Below are 21,097 nucleotides of genomic sequence, written 5' to 3'. Positions count from 1 at the left end.
TAGTAGCCCATCTTTAAAACAGTAATGTTAAAGTGTGCTTTAACTATTCTGATACAGGTGTAATGGGAATTAAAGAGAAAACAGGTACCTAGAGTAAAAATTGGAGTTCGTATAGAACAAAAATAAGATCTTTCATTTTTTCCTGCTCTTCTGCTAACTGATATTGTTTAGTTTTTTAAGCAAGATAACTTTGTTAATACCATTCTGGGGTGACCACTTTTCCAAGGCATACTTGTCTTTGAATTTTGTTAGGAATGTTGGAAAAAATGATAAACATTCTCCTTTTTCCTTACTGTAGTCGCTAATTTTAGTTTTGTGAGACTGGAGGCACATTTCTTAGTTTAAATGGTAGCAGGCAGGCTCAAAGCAGGAAAAAAATCACTTAGGAAACAACAACTTTTGGGGCTGGAAACGTAGCTCAGATGTTACCCTTGCATCCATGTCAGCTAGCTCAATCTGCGCTCCCAGCTCAAGAGGATTCTCCTGAAGCTAGAGCTCATTTTTCTGCTTTGTTGGCAGTCAGGAAGGCTCAGTGATCTTGTCTACATGCCCCAGAGTGCTGGGATTGCAGGTGCAAGTGAGATCACTCCTGGTTTATCTGACTTGATCATTCCTAGTTGCTAGGATCTGAACTCTGGTATTCATGTTTGCATAGCAAATGCTCTTTATCACTGAAGCATCTCTCCATCCTTTTGGAGTTTTTGTATGCATATTTTTTCTTGTTTATGTTTGTGTTTATATATGTACACAAATGTATATAGGTACATAAGTGCCATGGCACATGTGTGGAGGTCAGAGGACAATTTGTGAGATTCGGTTATCCCTTTCCCGCCATCTGGGCTCTAGGATTTAAATTCAGGCCATCTGTCGTCTTGGCTTATTTTAATTTTATGTGTATGGGTGTTTTAACTGTTCACACACACACACACACACACACATACCACTTTTGTGCCTACTGCCCTTTGAGGTTCAGAAGAGGGTATCAGAGTTCCTGTAACAGGAGTTACAGATAGTTGTGAGCCATCATGTGGGTGCTGGGAATCAAACCTGGGTCCTCTGGAAGACTAACCAGTGCTTAGCCATTGAACCATCTCTCCAGCCCGTGCAATGAGCTATCTTTTTAGCTTGCGTGCGTGCGTCTCACTCTGTAGTTGAAATTGAACTCAAAATTCTCTTAATGTCTCAAGTAGCTGGAATTACAGGCATACACCTCTATGTCCAGTTTTATAGAAGTATCTGTCAAACCACATATTTAGACCACTAGAATTATGATTTTTAAAAAAATATTTTCTTCATTTTGCTGGCAAATATGTCTGTGTGCTTGGTGCCTCAGGACAGAATACAGGGATTGGATTCCCTTGAGCTGGAGTTACAGATGGTTGTAAGCTGCCATGTGGGTGTCAGAAATTGAGTACCATTTGCAAGAGCAACCAATGTTTTGTTCTTGTTTTTTTTGTTTTTGAGACAGGGGTCTCTGTGTAGTCCTCGATATCCTGAGACGGCCTCAATCTCAGAGAGATCCCCCGCCTTTTACTCCCAAATGCTAAGATTAAAGGTTTGTGCTATCAAGCCTGATGTAGCCATTGTCTAGAACTTCCTATGGAGACTAGGCTGGCCTTGAGCTCAAAGAGAGCTCTATTCTATTTCTATTTAAATGTCATGGTTCCTCATACACAGATTTCACTCAGGTAGGTATGTGACAGTGTGGGTTTGTAGTTACTAAGGGCTTGCCTGCCTTACTGAAATACCTGCAGACTTGGTGCTGGCAGCAATCCATGAGTAAAGAAAGGGGGAAGATTGTAAAAGCAGATGAGCCAAGAAGAAAAATTATTTATGACCCCCCCCCTTTAACCACAATCTCCTCATCTTTTCATGTGGATGTAGAGCTTAGACGCATTAAAAATCTGAGAAAACAGAATGTTTGCAATTTTTGGCTGACTTTTACATGAATGCTCATTTCAGTTTTTAGCTCTACAAATGTGTTTTACCTGTTAGGTATTACATAGAAACTTAGTGAACTCTGTCTTCCCACCCTTACTCCCATTCTTTAAGCTGTCTCCCCTCTTTCGCTCTTTCTCTTTTTTTTTTTTTTTTTTTTTCCGACACAGTTTCTCTGTATTGTTTTGGAGGCTGTCCTGGAACTCGCTCTGTAGACCAGGCTGGCCTCGAACTCACAGTGATCCGCCTGAGTGCTGGGATTAAAGGCGTGCGCACCAATGCCCAGCTTTCCTTCTTTCTCTTTGCCTAATGAAAGTAGCCCTATTAATTCTATTTTATCTTTCTTTGCCTCTTCTGGAATATTATCAGGTTTTCTCACACTTGGAGCTTTTCATATGGTTAGCTATCCTACCAAGTTTGTCTAGATTGTTTTATTCTTCTTGGTGGATGGTAGTGGGGCTTGTACATGCTTGTCAAGCATTCTACAACAGAACTGTATAACTCTACGCTAGCCCTAGATGTCCCTGGGTATTTTCACTGATTTGTGTATATGTGTGTGTATTTCTGTATGTATATACATATGTATATAATGAGAAATGTAATAGACTGTTAATGTTGAGAAGATTGTCTCTGAAATATGTTGAGATACTGAAGAGTCAATTCTACTAGTGTGTGTTGTCTCATCCTTTGACCCCAGCACTTTTAAGATAGGAGGCAGGAGGACCAGGAGCTCATGTTCAACACCAGCCTGGGCTACATACTCTCAAAAATCAGAGAAGCGGTGTGGAGCCCTCTGTTTTTCCTAATCTTCTTTCACCTATTTAAGGTAAAAAATAAAACAAAAGCCTACTGTCTCTGTAAATGGAGGTTTCTCATCCCTCCTGACAGTTCCCAAATAGCCATCTAAGGCTTAATTATAATTGTCTGGCCAACAGCTCAGGTATATTACTGACTAGTTCTCAAAATTAAATGAACCCATTTCTTTCTTTCTTTTTTTTTATTTAACTTTTTACACATGTTACTCTCAGTTCCCTTTCCCTCCCTTCCTCCCCTGGCCCCCCATTCCTCCCAAACCCCCATCCCACTCCATCTCTCTTCTGCTCCCCAGAGAAGGTAAGACCTTCCATGAGGGATTTTCAGAGTCTGTCATATAATCCTGGGCAGGGCCTAGGCCCTCCCCCATGTGTCCAGGCTGAGAGAGCTTCCCTCTATGTGGAATGGACTCCCAGAGTCCATTTGTATGCCAGGAATAAATACTGTTCTACTCTCTAAGGTCCCATAGATTGCCGAGGCCTCTTCTCTGACACCCAGGTTTGGGGGGAGTGGTGTCTGAATCAGTCCCATGCTGGCCCCTCAGTCACCAGTCTGGGGTCCATGCATTCCCCCTTGTTTAGGTCAGCTGCTTCTGTGGGTTTCGCCAGCCTGGTCTTGATTCCTTTGCTCATCACTCCTCTTTGCAACTGGATTCCAGGAGTTCAGTTTGGTTTTTAGCTGTGGGTGTCTGCCTCTGCTTCCGTTAGCCACTGGATGAGGGTTCTAGGATGGCATATAAGGTAATAATCAGTCTCATTATCAGGGGAGGGCATTTAAGGTAGCCTTAATGCCAGTTGGTATTGTTTTTGTAGGTCTGTGAAGATCTCACTAGTGCCAGATCTCTCCTCCACCTTATAATGGCTCCTTCTATTATGGTATCTCTCATCCTTCTCTATTCTTGCCCTGGCTCAACCTTCCTGCTCTCCCGTGTCCTCCTCTCCCCTCCTCTTCTCCCCCTCTCTTTCTCCTCTTTTTCCCATCTCCCTCTCCCCTTGCCTCCCCCTTGCTCCTAATCCAATCAGGAGATCCCCTCCAATAACCCTTTTCTGGGTTACCATGCATATCTCTTTTAGGGTCCTCCCTGCTTCCCAGACTCTCTAGCGGTGGGATTGTAGGCTGACAATCCCCTGCTCCATGTCTAAAATCCATACTCAGGATGGTTTCTTCTAGTGCCATCCATTTGCCTGCAAATTTCAAAATTCCATTTTTCTTTCCTGCCATTGTGTAGATGTAGGACATTTTCTCTATCTACTCTTCAGTTGAGGGGCATCTGGGTTACTTCCAGGTTCTGGCTATTACAAATAATGCTGCTATGAACATAGCTGAGCAGATGTCCTTATTGTATGAGTATGTCCTTATTGTATGGGCATATGCCTAAGAGTGGAATTGCTGGATCTTGTGGTAGACTGATTTCCATTTTCCTGAGGAGTCTCCATACCAATCTCCACAGTGACTGCATAAGTTGGCATTTCTACCAGCAGTGGAGGAGTGTTCCCCTTTCTCCACATCCTCTCCAGCATAAATTGTCATTAGTGGTTTTGATTTTAGCCATTCTGACAGGAGTGAGATGGTATCTCAGAGTTGTTTTGATTTGCCTTTCCCTGATGGCTAAGGATGTTGAGTGCTTTCTCAAGTGTCTCTCAGCCATTTTAGACTCCTCTATTGAGAATTCTCTACCCCACTTTTCTTGAGTTCTTTGTAAATTTTGGAGATCAGCCCTCTCTGTCAGATTGGAGTTGGTGAATATCTTCTCCCATTCTGTGGGCTGTCATTTTTGTCTTGTTGACTGTGTCCTTTGCCTTGCAGAAGCTTCTCAGTTTAAGTAGGTCCCACTTATTAATTGTTGACCACAGTGTTTGTGCTACTGGTGTTATGTTCAGGAAGCAGTCTCCTGTACCAATTCGTTCAAGGGTACTTCCTACTTTCTCTTCTAAGAGGTTCAGTGTGGCTGGATTGATGCTGAGGTCTTTGATGCATTTGGACTTAAGTTTGTACATAGTGATAGATATGGATCTGTCTGCTGTCTTTTACATGCCAGCATCCAGTTATGCCAGCACCATTTGTTGAAGATGCTTTCTTTTTTCCATTGTATAGTTTAAGCTTCTTTGTCAAAGATCAGGTGTTCAAAGGTGTGTGGGTTGATATCAGGGTTTTCAATTAGATTCCATTGGTCACCGGGCAGTGGTGGTACACAATTTTAATCCCAGCACTTGGGAGGCAGAGGCAGGTGGATCTCTGTGAGTTTGAGACCAACAAAACAGAGAAACCCTGTCTCAAAAAACCAAAAAAAAAAAAAAAAAAAAAAGATTCCATTGGTCTTTCTGTCTGTTTTTGTGCCAATACCAAGCTGTTTTTCATGACTATAGCTCTATAGTAGAGCTTGAAGTCAGGAATGGTGATGCCTCCTGAAGTTCCTTTATTATACAGGATTATTTTGGCTATCCTGGGTCTTTTGTTTTTCCATATAAAGTTGAGGATTGTCCTTTCAAGGTCTGTGCAAAGTTGTGGTATTTTGATAGGGATTGCATTGAATCTGTAGATTGCTTTTGGTAAGATTGCCATTTTTACTATGTTGATCCTGCCTATCCAAGAGCATGGAAGATCTTTTCATTTTCTGGTATCTTCTTTAATTTCTTTCTTTAAAGACTCAAAGTTCATGTTATACAGGTCTTTTAACTGTTTGGTTAGCGTTACCAAAAGATATTTTTTGTTGTTTGTGGCTATTGTAAAGGGTGATGTTTCTCTGATTTCTTTCTCATCCCCTTTATTGTATATATATAGTAGGGCTACTGATTTTTTTCAGTTAATTTTGTATTCTGCCACTTTGTTAAAGGTGTATATCAGCTGTAGGAGTTCCCTGGTAGAATTCTTTGGGTCACTTACATAGATTATCATATCATCTACAAACAGTGAAAGTTTGACTTCTCCCTTTCCAATTTGTATCCCCTTGGTTTCCTTTTGTTGTCTTATTGCTCTAGCAAGAACTTCAAATACAATATTGAAGAGATATGGAGAGAGTGGACATCCTTGTCTTGTTCCTGATTTTAGAGTAATCGCATTGAGTTTTTCTCCATTTAGTTTGATGTTGGCTGTCTGTTTGCTGTATATTGCTTTTATTATGTTTAGGTATGTTCTTGTTATCCCTGATCTCTCCAAGACCTTTATCATGAAGGGGTGTTGGATTTTGTCAAAGGCTTTTTCAGCGTCTAGTGAGATGATCATGTGGTTTTTCTTTTTCAGATTGTTTATATGGTGGATTGCATTGATGGATTTTCATATGTTGAACCATCCCTGCATCCCTGGGATGAAACCTACTTGATCATGGTGTATGATTTTTCTGATGTGTTCTTGGGTTTGATTTGCGAGTATTTTATTGAGTATTTTTGCATCGGTGTTCATGAGGGAGATTGGTCTGTAGTTCCCTATCTTGGTTGTGTCTTTGTGTGGTTTGGGTACTAAGATAATTGTAGCCTCGTAAAAAGAGTTTGGCAGTGATCCTTCTGCTTCTATTGTGTGGAACAATTTGAAGAGTATTGGTATTAGCTCTTCCTTGCATTTTTGGTAGAATTCTGCACTGAAGCCATCTAGCCCTGGACATTTTTTTGGTTGGAAGACTTTTTATGGCTGCTTCTATTTCTGTAGGGGTTATAGATCTGTTTAAATTGTTTATATGTTCTTGATGTAATTTTGGTAAGTGATATCTATCCAGAAATTACCCATTTTCTTTAAATTTTCCAATTTAGTGCAGTACAGGTTTTCAAAGTATGACCTGATGATTCTTTGGATTTCCCCAGTGTCTGTTGTTATGTCCCTCTTTCCATTTCTGATTTTGTTAATTAGCATGTTCTTTCTTTGTCTTTTGGTTAAGCTAGATAAAGGTTTGTCTATCTTGTTGATTTTTCTCAAAGAACCAACTCTTTGTTTCGTTGATTCTTTGTATTGTTTTCTTTGTTTCTACTTTATTGATTTCAGCTCTCAATTTGATTATTTCCTGGCATCTACTCCTCCTGAGTGAGTTTGCTTCTTTTTTGTTCTAGCGCTTTTAGGTATTCTGTTAATTCTCTAGTATGGCTACTCTCCAGTTTCTTCATGTGGGCACTTAGTGCTATGAACTTTCCTCTTAGTACTGCTTTCAGAGTATCCCATAGGTTTGGGTATGTTGTGCTTTCATTTTCATTGAATTTTAGGAAGTCTTTGATTTCTTTCTTTATTTCTTCCTTTACCCAGGGGTGATGCAATTGAGCATTGTTCAATTTCCATGAGTTTGTGGGTTTTCTGCAGTTTGTGTTGACGTTGAATTCTAATTTTAAGCCGTGGTGGTTTGACAAGATACAGGTTATTCCAATTTTTTTTTTTTTTATCTGTTGAGGTTTACTTTATTGCCAAGTATGTGGTTGACTTTTGAGGGTTCCATGTGGTCCTGAGACGAAGGTATATTCTTTTTTGTTTGGATGGAATGTTCTATAGATGTCTGCTAAATCCAATTGGGTCATAGCTCTGTTAGTTCCATTGTTTCTTTGTTAATTTTCTGTCTGGTGGACCTGTCCAGTGGTGGGGGTGGGCTGTTGAATTCTCCCACTATAAGTGTGGGGTTTAATGTGTGATTTGAGTTGTAGTAATATTTCTTTCATGAATGTGGGTGCCTTTGTATTTGGGGCATAGATATACAGAATTGAGACTTCATTCTGATGGATTTTTCCTATGATGAATATGAAATGGCCTTCATTTCTTTTGATTAATTTTAGTTTGAAGTCTATTTTGATAGAAATTAGGATAGATACACTCGTTTGTTTCTTATGACCATTTGATTGGAAATTAACCCATTTCTATTAGTTTATATTTTACCATGAGGCTCATGGCTTGTTACCTCACATGTTGCACATGGGATCTCTCTGACTTTGCCTTCTTTCTCTATCTTTTTTTTTTTTTTTTTTTTTGGATTTCCTTCCTGACTCTATTCTGCCTGGCCATTGGCTAGATCAGCTGTGTTTATCAACCAATAAAAACAACATATACTCACACCATACAGGACATCCCACTGGCCTGGTGCAAAAGACTGAGGGAGAGCAAGGAGCTGCTTAAAGAGCGATCAGTAGAGGGGACATTGACATTCTCTGACCTCTGTTTATACAGTTTATTTGTAGCAAATACATCTTCACCTCTCTCCCTCATCATTCCCCCTTCCCCAACCTTTTTTCCTTCCTATTAAACTTCCAGTACAGAATGGATTTTTTTTCTCCCCAGGGTTCTTGAAAAGATAATGTGAACTAAATGGTAGTGGTGTTTGTCTTTGCTTCAGTTGTTCTCCTGTTTTCTACTCTGCCTTAAGGTTAGATACACTTATTGTTTTTTGTTTGTTTGTTTTTGACATGTTTCTCTGTGTAGTCCTGATTGTCCTGGAACTTGCTCTATAGACCAGGTTGGCTTTGTACTCAAGAGATCCACCTGTCTCTGCCTGAATATTAGGATTAAAGGTATGCCCGACTATCACCCATACTTTTTTTGTTTGTTTTTTGAGACACAGTTTCTCTGAATAGCAGCTAGCTGTCCTGGATAGATGCACACTTTTGACTTAGCCATGTTTGAGGGGGAATTAGTTAAAGTATTACACACACACACACACACACACACACACACACATTTAAAAGTTATAAAAATTTGTATAAGAAGAAATGCGTGGTGCTTGGTTTGAGGTATGGGGCTATACTGTGTGTTAACTGGGGTTTTGTTTGTTTTGTGTGTGTGTGGTTTAATTTTATGTGGTGGGTGGGCAGTATTGGGCATTGAACCTAGAGACTCAAGCATCAAGCACTCTACTGTGGAACTACAGCTACAACTCTGTTAGGGGTTTTTTGCTAGGAAATTTTTCTGATCTATGGATTGTAGAAGTTTAGGAAAGTTTAAGATTCTAACACTCAAGAGGCTAACACAAGTAATATTATTTACGAGCACTGATAAGGAGGGTAGCAATTTACATACATGGGCACCATTGAAATAAAATTGAATAAAACCTAATAGCTTTTTTACCCTTCCCTCTCTTTTTAAAGCAGGGTATCACTATCTAGACCTGACTTACAGTGAGCTCAATATGTAGACCTGGCTGGCTTTGAACTCAAGAAGAGGGTTTCAGATTCCCTAGAATGGAAGATGTATATGGATGGTTTTGAGTTACCATATAAGTGCTGGGTAGGAGTCAAACTTGGGTCCTCTGCTGAGGAGGACCTTGTAGGTGGTCATGGCTGAGTAAAAACTCAGTTGAGATTGACTTTGTCAACCTGGATCAAGATAGGGAATCTGATCGTGTCTGATTATTCCCAACAAATTTAAACACAGCATAATTTGGAAAAACGTTTCCCAGTGCATAAGTAAGCAAAAGCTAATTGCATTGAAACTCAACTCAGGGTACATGTAATTCCTCAAAAAAAGATGGGGTCTAGAGATAGGCTGCCTATACTAGTGTAAGGGCCCAAGGAAGGATCTGGCCTGGTCTTGGTCATGCAGATAGTGTAGAGGTCATTTGTGCTGTTAACCACCTCAGGTCTTAGTTATGGGAGCTGGAAGTGATTAATAGCTTGTGATATGCTTTATCTGTTGGGCTAGGTACTATCAAGCTCCTGTGTCCAGGACCAGTGGTGGCTAGCAATCTAAATGACCCTTACAGTCAGGGGCTCCCCAAGCTCCCCATTGGAGCTGTGTTGCTTAACGTTCTTGGTTTCTCTGGAGAAACCTTCCTGCTGTGCTCCCACATTCTGCAAGAGCAACAACTGCTCTTAACTTTTGAGTCCTATTTCCAGTCCCAGCTCTTATATTCCTAATACCCCCCTTTTCTTTGACAATATTTGAGCTTTACATGAGAGATTGATATGCATGTCCCATTTAGGTCTGAACATTCTTAGCATAATAACTGGTTATGAGTCTGTGCGTAACTGCTACATACTGCAAAAAAGCAACTTTTCTGACTAAGGTTAGCAGCCTGTGAGTATAAATATAAGTATTTAGAAGATAGTTTGACAATGTGTCCATTTAGCAACAATTGTGGGATTATGTCCTCCCTTGCCTTGTGCTTTTTGACAGGGTTATAGTACAAGGCAAGGTGTCAGTGATATTTTTATTATTTTTTAAAATTTTTATTATTTTTAAAATTCTGTTTGCAAATATCTTTATGAGAGTGTTGATAGGAAGAAGAGTTTGGTTATGTTACTTTTCTGTTTTGTGGAGAGTTTGAGAAACATTGGTGGTATTCTTTGAAGATCTGGTAAAATTCACTAGTGAATTCTTCTGGACCCTCCCTCCCTCCCTCTCCCTCCCTCCCTCCCTCCCTCCCTCCCTTCCTTTCTTCTTCCCTCCCTCCCTCCCTTTCCTTCCTTCCTTTCCTTCCTCCCTCCCTCCCTCCCTCCTTCCTTCCTTCCTTCCTTCTTTTCCTTTCTCCCTCCCTCCCTCCCTTCCTCCCTCCCTCCCTCCTTCCTTTCTTCCTTCCTTCCTTGCTTCCTTCCTTCCTTTTTAAGAGAAACTTAATCCCAGCCCTCCTCTAGAGGCTTCATCAGGTCAGTCAGGGATATACAGTGAGACCCTGTCTCAAAACAAAACAAAACCCAAGCTGATGAGTAGGAATTGTAAAGCTTTAACCTGGTGGTTACTGCGTGTGATGGCAGTGATAGTTATAAATATAGTCTGAGGTGTTCTGTTAAAATCTAGAACATGCTAATTTCTTTCCTCACCTCCATATTCTGTGACTTTTTTGTGTTGTGTTTTGTTTTTTTGTTTTTGAAGCAAGATCTCTTACAGCTCAGGCTATCTTGGAACATGCCATTACTTGAGGCTGATCACCAGCTGATCTGCTTCTACCTGGTGCCCCACCAGGATGCTAGTTTCCTGGTTTCTGTGTGTGGTGTTTTATTTTGTTCTTTTTAATTAATATTGTATTCAAATCTTTTTAATTTCTAGAGCAGATTCTTAGGTCAGAAATAGAAATATCTTTTCAATGTTCAGCATTTGGAGTGTGTATAAAATCTTGAATTTTCAAATTCCTAGCAGTGGAAATATCTTTTATTTATACCTATTTACTTTAAATTTCTCATTTATTTCACAGAAACATTGAGATTGTTTGAAATGCTTAGTGTAGACTTTTAGAGGATATTTTGGTGTAGAATTAACTAGGATATAATATTATAGAAGTAGTTACAGAATTCTCACTATCATGCCTTTGTGTGGAGGTGATTTTGTAGAAGGAGTACTTGGAAATAAACAGTATCCTAAGAGGATAGATGGCCCTTATTAGTGTTCTAGAATAGTATGTGTCTTCAGAGAAATCCCCTTCCTCTACTTTGACAACTGTTTCTCTGCCATTTTTAGAGGGTCTTTTCATGGTTATATCTAATTATCCTACTCTTGACCCTGCACAAGTGTGTCCTGATCTTGCTGTCTTTTTAAAAATAGTTCATTGATTAACTTTTCAAGCTATAGTTTGCTGTTTTGTTCAGGGTGTTCTCAATTTCCAGATTCAAGCCTTTGGCACATTTTTGCTTGTTAAGTTATGCTTGTGAAAGATTCTCACTGCCTCTCTGCTTGAATTCTAGGACTGTAGTAGGTATCTATGATGCTTTCCTTTAAATTTTTTTAAATGTTATGTGTGTGTGTGTGTGTATTTTGCTTGCATGTATATCTTTGTGTGTGTCTAGTGCCCTTGCAAACCAAAGAGGGCATTAGATTCCCTAGAACTGGAGTTAGAAATGATTGTGTTATGTGGATGCTGGCAGTTGAACCTTCCAGTTCATCTGGAAGGGCACCTAGTGTTCTTAACGACTGAGTCATCCATCTCTCTAACCTCCCAGATTTTCTCTTGACTTTTACAAAAATTCCTGAAACTGAGATCTTTATTTGTAATATTTGTGGGGAGAATAGAGCCAGATGGCAGCCTTATTTGGATTTGATGAGATGTTTTTTGAAATTTTCTGTCAGTACTTTGTCAAATATAAGTGTAATTATTTCTAAGTATGCTTATACATAAGTAAATACCAGGATCTTAAGAAACATAGTTCCTGGCAAGGCATGGTAGGTAGACCATGCCTTTACTCCCAGGGAGAAGCTTGGACTATCTATGAGTTTAAGGCCAGCCTAGTCTATAAAGCAAGTTCCGGCCAGCCAGGCTTTCACAGTAAGTCCCTGTCTCAAAACAAACAAACAAACAAACAAAAAACAAAGAGAAATATTCTCTTAGTCCAGCAAGATGACTCAGAAGATAAGAGTACTTGCCATGCAAGCATGGCAGCTTGAATTCAGTCTCAAGAATCTGTAGTTGAAGGAGAGAACTGACTCCCTCCCAAAAATTGTTCTCTGACCTTTAAGTGCATGCCATGAACTGTTTCAGGCATATCACACATACACATGTATGTGCATATATACAGTATTGATAAATAATAACAAAGACTATAGCTCTATAAGCCTGTCCTTTTGAGATTCTTATGCATTAGGTTGATATGACACCAAGAATATGTTTTTTAAGTAGCCCAAGTTAAAAAAAAAAAACAAGGCTTCATTCAACATTTCTGGGTGCTCAGGAAAATCTGTTTTTGCATTGTTATTCTCTGAGTATTTTGGCTGTGATAACATTCACTCTCTCTTAAAAGTTTTACTTGCCTTTATTGTCTTGACATTTCTGCCAAGCTCTGCATCACTTATCCTTAAAAGCAATCGCTTCCTGGCTTCTAAAGGAAGGAGGTGGGAACTTTTAATAGAAATTGGTTTCCTGGGGTCTCAAGTGTGAAGCCTTCATTTCCTCCACCTGCTTTTCTTTGTCCTACAATCAGCTAGAGTGAGGCTGAGATGACCTCCTCTGAGAGTGTGTGTGGTGGGGGGGGGCAAGATTCTGGGAAAAGTGATAGGAACTTGGGAGAAGAGTTTTTGGTGATGAGCAATGATGACTTTGGTTTAAAAATCCTGCAGAGGTAGAAAGCATTAGTTCTTGGTGGTTTCTCACTGTGTTTTGGCTCTCCGCTCTCACAGTCTGTTTGCCCTGAGAAGATGGTTATGTCACAGAAACCGCTGAGTGCAGGAAAAATGACTGTATTGGATTTGTGTTTAAGGAGTGTTTTGGACCTCTTTACCATGGTGTGTTAAGGTGGCTTGCTTTCTGCCAGTCCGGTGTTTCACCTTCAGTCTGTCTAGGTGTGCACATTAGTTTTGGGGACCACTTTGTTCTGTTCTCTGCACTGGCTGGCCTAAAGACTGAAGAAAAATCAAGGTCAGATGGGTTTCAGGAACTGAAGCAGGGAGATGACAGCTGTGTATTCAAGCATTGAAGTGTTTCTGAGAGAAACCAACAGTGTTGTCATTCACCCTGTGAGTATGAAATTGGAAGCTCACTTTCCCTGGAGTGTTTCATCACATTTACCTCTGGGAAGTCAAGGCCATGTGGACATTAAATTTCCATTGTCCCCTAGGCCCTGCTTTTCATCCTGTTGTCAGTCACATGATGGTAGATTCAGAAAAGTAGTCTTAAGGCCCTTTTGCCTTACAACCTTAAATTCATTTAGAAAATCAGATTAGCCAGAAAACTGCTGACATCTTAATGCATATTATAATTAATCTACAGAAAGCACCGGCTCCTTGTTATTTTTGCAAAGTTTAACTGGTTTGGGCCTGGGGTTAGTGCTCAGTGGCAGAGCAGGAACGTATTCAAGGGCTCACATTTTTATACTGGGGGTGGGCAAGAAGATGACAGCTTTAGCTCATGGTGAGCTTCTTTACTCCAAAGGAAAGATTTCTTGAGGGAAAATAGTTGTAGTGCCATAAGTTCTTTCTACTTGTAGAGGTATCTTGCTAGGTCTTCAGATTGGAATTCGTCCTCACAAGTGGTATAAGAGGGCCGATAGATGAATAGCTTTGTTGCACTCAGCTTTAAAACACCCAGCTTTGGTCTCTTAAGATAATAATGAAGATTTTTCTTATTTGAGTTCAGTGACTACTTTTGTGTTCCTTGGAATTTCTGAGTTCAAAAATTTTTAATGTGCCCAAATTGTACTGCAGGTCGCTGTTTGTTTCTTGGGATTTCTTTTATGAGCTAGAGTGGTTGGTACTGGTCAAATTGAAAGAGGTGACTGTTTTGAGGGCTTTAACTTACTGTTTTCAGGACACTAATTATGTTAAAGTGGACTGCCTTTGGCAGAGTATGAGCAGTATTTGTGTATTCAAGATAAAATCAGTAAGTTTTGTAAAAATATTCTTTTGAATTTGAATCTTGAAGAGAAAAGTTGAGTTTGGAAACCAACAAAAGGTTTTTTTTTTTTAGTGAAAGTTTATTTTTTATTTTATATGTATTGGTGGTTTTCGGGCATGTATGTCTGTATGAGGGTGTCATACTTGTAGTTATAGACAGTTGTGAGCTGCCATGCGGGTGCTGGGAATTGAACTTGGCTCCTCTAGAAGAGCAGTCAGTGCTCTTAACCACTGAGCTATGTCTCAGCCCCTGAACTCATTTTTGTATACAGATATCTATGTTGGTATTCTGCTGGGACAGAGAGAGAGAGAGAGAGAGAGAGAGAGAGAGGGAGGGAGGGAGGGAGGGAGGGAGGGAGGGAGGAGAGGGAGGGAGGGAGAGAGGGAGGGAGGGAGGGAGGGAGAGAGAGAGAGAGAGAGAGAGAAAGAAAGAAAGAAAGAAAGAAAGAAAGAAAGAAAGAAAGAAAGAAAGAAAGAAAGAAAGAAAGAACAGGCTGTCCTTGAACTCACAGAGATACTATCTGCGTCTGCCTTTTGAGTGCTGGGATTAAAAGCATGCACCACTATACCAGGCTAGGATGGAATAAATTCTTTTGATTGTGAGCCTAGCCTTTAACGGCTGAGCCATCTCTCCAGCCCAAATAAATTCTTAAAAGCTAGCAGCAGCCCTAAAACTAACTATATCATTTTGCTTTCCAAGCACTTGCCTCTGATACTGATTTTAATCCTTCTGGATTTCATATTTCTCCCTCCCATTTCAGTACTTCTGGCTACTTTTCTCCTTTCCTTCCTCCTCTCCTTTCTACAATACCATGAGTTAAATCCAAGCCCTGAACAGGCTAGGCAAGTGTTCTTACCACTGAACTACATTCTCAGCTCTTTGTAGAGCCTGCGGACAAATGTGCTTCAGAAAAACCTAAGGTCCCTTCTGGTCAGAATGTAGAGACCCAAAGGACAGACAGCTGAATAAATTACAAATGAACTTCCTTGTACTGCTTCTTATCAAGTGAAAGAAAGACCCACTGAAGGAGAAAAATGCTAATTGGAAATAGAAATTGCCTTTATTTTTTGTGTTTCTTTAATCATGTCCAAGATCATGTTATGACAAAATCCTTTTCTTCCCATCTCTGCTGTGAGACTGCCCAGTCTAAAGGGATTTTCTTATATATTAAGTTATATGAGGAGTCCAGCTGTAAAGTGCTATTTATATTTTGGAAAACTATGAAAGAATGGATTAATTGACCTAGCATAATGTACCTGTATTGAAAAAGTTTGTTTTTTCTTTAGCTTTTTAGTATTATAAAATTTAGACTGATCTAACTAACAATAGATAAAGTTACATAAGATTTGTATATTATAGTTTATACTGTGTGAAAAAAATAAAATTTTGTTTTGAGACAGGATTTTAAAACAGATTGACCTCAAAAACCGTAATTCTCTTTAACTTCTAAGTGACTGGAATTATACAAACTCTTGAACACTGGACTTGGTCTGGATCCTTCTTTTCTAATATTTTCAAATTCACTTCTCAAACATAAAACACACTCTTGGCTCTAGAGTTTGTAGCAACAGGAAGAGAAGTAGAGTTGCATTGCTGTTCATAGTGGTGCATACAGTTCACTGACAAGCACATTTTAGATCTGGGATTAGAAAGAAAATCACTGCTGTCTGCTCTGATAATTCAGTAATGTAGAGAAGAACACATCTTTACAATAATTTTGTGGTGAATTTATCAGCTTCATGAAGCTAATTTTATAAGATCTTTATTTTACTCATATCTGTATTCCCAGGGCCTCAAGTGGTGCTTGACCTAAAGGGATTCAGTTGATAATTTGAATGACAAATGAATGAATGAATTTATGGTTGCAGTGTTACTGGAAATGTTGATTTGCCTAATGTGAAAATATATGTGTACATATATGTGTGTGTGTATGTATATATATATATATATATATTTGTAGACCCAACACTGGATGTTAAAGCAAGAGGCTGTTAAGTTCATGGCTGTCCTGGGCTACATAGAAAGAACCTGTCAATTACAAAGTAATTTCACATAAGTCAGTAAATGCAGTTCTTCAGGGGTCTAGAGTATATAAGTATTTGGTTTTCCACTTACTAATCATTATAGTTGATTAAGTCAATAAAATGTATGGTAGTTAGGTTTTCAGAGACCAAGTAAGAATGGTAAATTAATAGAGCCCAGTGGACAAGACGGTACTTTGTCCTGATAGTATTTTTCCACACCTAATTTGTGTGGTTTTTTGAGACAGGGTTTTGCTGTATAGCCCTGGCTATTCTGGAGCTCAATTTGTAGACCAGGCTGGCCTCAAACCCACAGAGATTCACCTGCCTCTGCCTCCCGAGTGCTGGGATTAAAGGCGTGCATCACTACCACCCAGCCCTAATGTGTTTCTTTTAAAGTTAAAAAAACATTTTTATTTAAATATATGTGGGTTCATGTATATATGGAGGCCAGAGGTCAACCTCAGGTGTTATTCAGGTGCTCTGTGTATGTGGATCTGTCTGTGTCTTTCTGACTGACTGACTGTCCCACAAGACAACCTTGAGGAATCAGTTCTCTCCTACTGTGTGGGTGTCAGGGATCGTTCTCAGGTGGTCAGAGTTGCCAACAAGTGCTTTTATTGACTCAGCTGTCCAGCTGGCTCCACTGTGTTTTTGGAGATAGTCTTTCATTGGCCTGGAGCTTGCTGAGTAGGTTAAGCTGACTGGCCAGTGAACCCTAGAGATATATCTGCCTGTCTCTTTCTCCTCAGTGTCAGGATTACAAGTACATGGTTCCTTATCCAGTTTCTTACATGAGATCTGGGGACTGAGTTTAGGTCCTTATGCTGATACAATAAGCACTTTCCTGTGATTTGGCCATCTTAGCCTAAAGTTTTTTAAGACAGTCTTGCTATGTAGCTCATACTAGCCTGGAACTCACTGTAGCCCAGGCTGGCCCTGAATTTACAATCTTCCTTCTGTCTTTCTAAATGCTGGTATTACACTCATCACCTGACTTTGAGGCTCTACTTAACATAAAGTTTTAGTTATTCTCAGTATAGCACACTATATGTTAACTGTATTAGTCTCTTATTACTAGAAAAAAACACTTGATAAGGAAACTTGCTTAGCTTACAGTTTTAAAGTTTGGAAGTCTAAACTTCAACAAGGGTCCCCCATCTCTCTGACTGCCGTACATCATGGCAGGGATGTTGCAGGAGCAAAGAGCACATTTCCAAACAGGAAGTCAGAACATGACACAGAGGTGAGGCTTGTTAGAATAATTTGTCTTCACCGAATCCACTTAGGCCTCTACAAGAACAACCTTAATCCTTTCTGAAATAATACTACCCATGACCTAGCCAAGGCCTTAATGCCCAACCTCATAAAGATCTCCCTACCTCCCACTGTTGCCACAGTAGATAGTCCTCAAAATTATAAGACATGAATTCTTGGGGTCAAATTGTACCTAATCCATAACACTAGGGTGTTTATTTTCTTATCTGTCTTTTGTATTTGTGTGATTCTTGGTTCTTTATATATAAGGTTAACTTGCATATTGTAACCAGTAAATCCAGTTTATTTCTATAAACTTTGTAAATAGAGACTAACTTGTTTCAACTGTTTTCTGTATCTGTTGACAGTCTGAGGATGATGAGAAGCTGAAAAAGAGGAAGGAGAGATTTGGGATTGTGACAAGTTCAGCAGGAGCTGGAGCTACAGAGGATACAGAGGTGAACTGTACTTAGAATGCTTCATAGAGCTGTAAAATCAGTCAAACAAAACCCACCAGAATTGTGCACATGTGCACATATATGTCCTCACATGTCAAGGCCTGTGTGTGGACATCAGAGGACAACTCTGGAGAGTCATTCTTGGTTTCTACCTGTGAAGGCAGTCTCATTGTTTCTGTCACTGTTCAGCTTACTCCAGGCTGGCTGGTTTGTGTGCGTTCTGGAGATTGAACTCCGGTTCTCAGTTATCAGGCTCACTTGGCTAACATTCCCACCTGTTTCCTTCATCCCTCTTGGATGCTTTTTTGTTTTGTTTGTTTTTTGTTGTTGTTGTTTTTCTGAGATAGAGTTTCTCTGTATAGCCCTGGCTGTCGTGGAACTAGCCCTGTAGACCAAGCTGGGCCTCAAACTCACAGAGATCCACCCGCCTCTGCCTCCCTGGGACTAAAGGTGTGTGCCACTGCCACTCAGCTTTCCTGTATGGGTTTTGAGATGGTCTCTCACTGATGGATTAAGCTGGCTGGTCAGTGAGCTCCTGGGATCTGCCTATCTTCCCCTTACCCAGTGAGAGGGTTACAGGCATTCGCCAGCTCAGCTTCCATGTAGGTCCTAATGGCTGTTTGTTCAATAAGCAACTGAACAATCTTGCTAGTCCCTAAAGTTTCTTTATAAACAAGTATATATACCATGAAAATTATAGATCAAGGGCTGGAGAGATGGCTTAGCAGTTAAGAACACTTTGTTGCTCTTGCAGAGGACCTGTGTCTGATTCCCAGCATGTGGTACACGTGTGTATGTAGTCAAAACAGTCGTACATGTAAAATAAATAAATCTAAAAAAAATACAGTCAAATCAGTTTATGCTCTTTACTAGGAGAAAAACTAATGGTATCTGTAGACCTTGATCTACTGAAGTAAGATGTTATCTGTAGTAAGTAACTGCTTACTTGCTGGTGTAACAGGATGGGGCTTGCCTCAGTCCGCGCTGGTTAGTTGTTTTCTTCTTACATGGAAGCTGTTGTTAAGCCAGGTATTTCCCTAAGTGGGTACATTGGCTTCTCCAGGCTAAAGAGGGTGGTAGGAACAGTGGCTTTGGATGGTAGTCACCTCATGCAGTTTATATGGAAAAGTTTTGTCTCATTTCAAGGAATTATGTCATTATTAGTCCTAGTGAAATGGGCTTGGAGTATATTCTGCTTTCCAAAAAAAAGTATGCATCAGACCTGCAATGCGAATTAACTACAGAAAACTTGCCTGTGTTCTGGGGTAGTAGCTGAAGTGAAGATCAAGGACACAGAGTGCTTTTCCTGAGTTGCTCACAGCTGATTTTGTGCCCTTTTCCCATCAGTGCTTTCTCTAAGACATGCATAATACACATAAGTGCTGAGCCCCATTGTATTCACCACATGACCCTGGTCATTAAGGAGGCACCTAAAAGGAACTAGACTATATTAGTCATGCTCAGAGACCTAAAAGCAGCCTTTACAAGATGGGGTTTGCTATAGAGTAAAGTATTCAGACATGAGGGGAGAGGCTTGATTTAGGAGGGGAATTAATGGTTGTACGATTTGCTGAAGGAGGCAGAGGCAGGAGGATCATGTGTTTGAGGCTACCGGTAATGGTGGCCACTTCTCTAATCCTAGCACTACGAAGGCAGAGCCAGGAGGATCTCTGAGTTCAAGGCCAGCCTGGTTTACAGAGCGAGTTCCAGGACAGCCAGAGCTGTTACACAGAGAAACCCTGTCTTGAAAAACAAGGGGAGGGGAATTACTGCCTCATTCTAACTGCTGTGTCCTCTTTCCACTAATTGTAAGGAAGTCTTTCCTTTTTCTGCCACTCTTTCCCTCCCCCATTCTCCCTTACCCTTCCCTCTCTCTTTTTCCTATATTTTTATGTTATATGTATGGATGTGTTTTACCTGCATTTCTCACCTTTCGTTTTCACTAAACCTCCCCATTTCTTACTGGACAGCTGGAGAGATTCAGGAATAAAGTCTTGAAGTCAGTAGTTATCTCTTCTTGGGCCTTTTGACAGTTAATGTGGGTTTGGATTAGAACTGCCAGGAACTTGATCTGCTTACAATCTAATTTTTTTTCTTGCTTTTTCATTGCAGGCAAAGAAAAGGAAAAGAGCAGAGCGTTTTGGGATTGCATAATGAAAAGTTCATGCTTTCTGCCTCATAGTGGTTTCCATTTCTCAAATTCTTCATGGTTTTTATACACACACGTATGTCATGTGCCTCACAGTGAGGAATCGTGTACTTTAGGTGTGCATCATTGGATTCCAGCAGCAGTTTGATGTAACTGCTACTCTGCATTTAAGTTGTTATATTTTTGTTTTTAATTATTTTGCCTATTAATAAAAAAAGAAAGAAAAGAGAACGTGTTTTATTAGGTGCTCCTTTAAACTGCCCGAAGAGGCCACACAGGAGGAGTGTCAGAGGCAGATATTAGGGGAATTAGCTGTAATGCTTTTATCCCATAGTAAAGAAGATAAGATTTAGTCTACCTTTTAAGCCTGTTTATTATCTTCTTGATACTCCCACATATACTTTTATTTATTGTTCATGATGAGGCCAAGTCATTGAAATAGCCAGGTAGTGGTGGCACATGGCTTTTTATTCACAGCACTCAGGAGGCAGAGGCAGGTGGATCTCTGAATTCAAGGCCATCCTGGTCTACAGAGTGAGTACCAAGACATACAAGGCTACACAGAGAAACCCTGGCTTGAAAAACCAAACAAATAAATAAATGCCAAATGAATTAGTAGTTAGGTAGATAGATAGTTAATTAGAGGTTGAAATAATAAATTAGATAATGTGGAGAAAGTGTGGGAGACTTAGGGAATGTAGAGGATAAGATATAGGGCTAAGAATTGATAGTCTTCTTGCTTTGAATGAAGCCTAACTGGGTAAAATGGAATCCATTGTAAAAGGGCCCTGTTTTCCAGAGTGGTCTGACATGGTATCATGGTGTCGTCTGATTAGAGCAGAAGTCAGTATGTGTGGGACCTTGGTGGTTACAGCTGGAGAAGGTAAATGGTCTGGTCACTCCTGAGGTAGAAGTGTAGGAATCTAAAGCGTGACCAGATGTTAAAGTATTGTTACCTGGCTCATTGGGGCGTAAGTAGAACAAGATGCCTGGTGTTTTTGCTCAGTACTGGGGTCAAAGGGCCTCATTCCTGCAGGATAAGCACATGACTACTGCACAGTGGTCCCAGCCGTGCCTGCACTTTGCACTTTCTTGTCAGACTTGCAGCCATGATGGTGATGTGTCTTGGGTGTCACTGAAATTCATTTTCCTTTCTCTTATTTCTCTTAAGTTATACGTAGATCTGAAACCTGCTAGTTAGCCTTTTTGATGTGTTAATGTAAATCTCCTCCCCACATCCTTTCTT

General features: G+C 40.1%; 1 protein-coding gene across 2 annotated transcripts in view; it reads left to right on the top strand.

The window, feature by feature from the left end:
* Window positions 1–20,082, top strand: part of LOC101842721 (SAP domain containing ribonucleoprotein) — a 51,376-nt gene extending 31,294 nt beyond the window's left edge. For both annotated transcript variants that reach the window (XM_005079693.4, XM_013120319.3), the window contains 2 exons: window positions 17,613–17,702; window positions 19,815–20,082. In XM_005079693.4, the coding sequence (XP_005079750.1) occupies window positions 17,613–17,702; window positions 19,815–19,856 (132 nt within the window). In that variant the 3' untranslated portion in view covers window positions 19,857–20,082. The remainder of the gene's footprint in view (window positions 1–17,612; window positions 17,703–19,814) is intronic.
* Window positions 20,083–21,097: the final 1,015 nt, after the last annotated feature.

The sequence above is a fragment of the Mesocricetus auratus genome, unplaced genomic scaffold, assembly GCF_017639785.1.
Source record: "Mesocricetus auratus isolate SY011 unplaced genomic scaffold, BCM_Maur_2.0 Super-Scaffold_100011, whole genome shotgun sequence".
In the NCBI taxonomy this organism is placed as follows: domain Eukaryota; kingdom Metazoa; phylum Chordata; class Mammalia; order Rodentia; family Cricetidae; genus Mesocricetus; species Mesocricetus auratus.
Note: the sequence above shows the minus strand (reverse complement) of the source record. Positions and strands in the feature narration are given on the sequence as shown.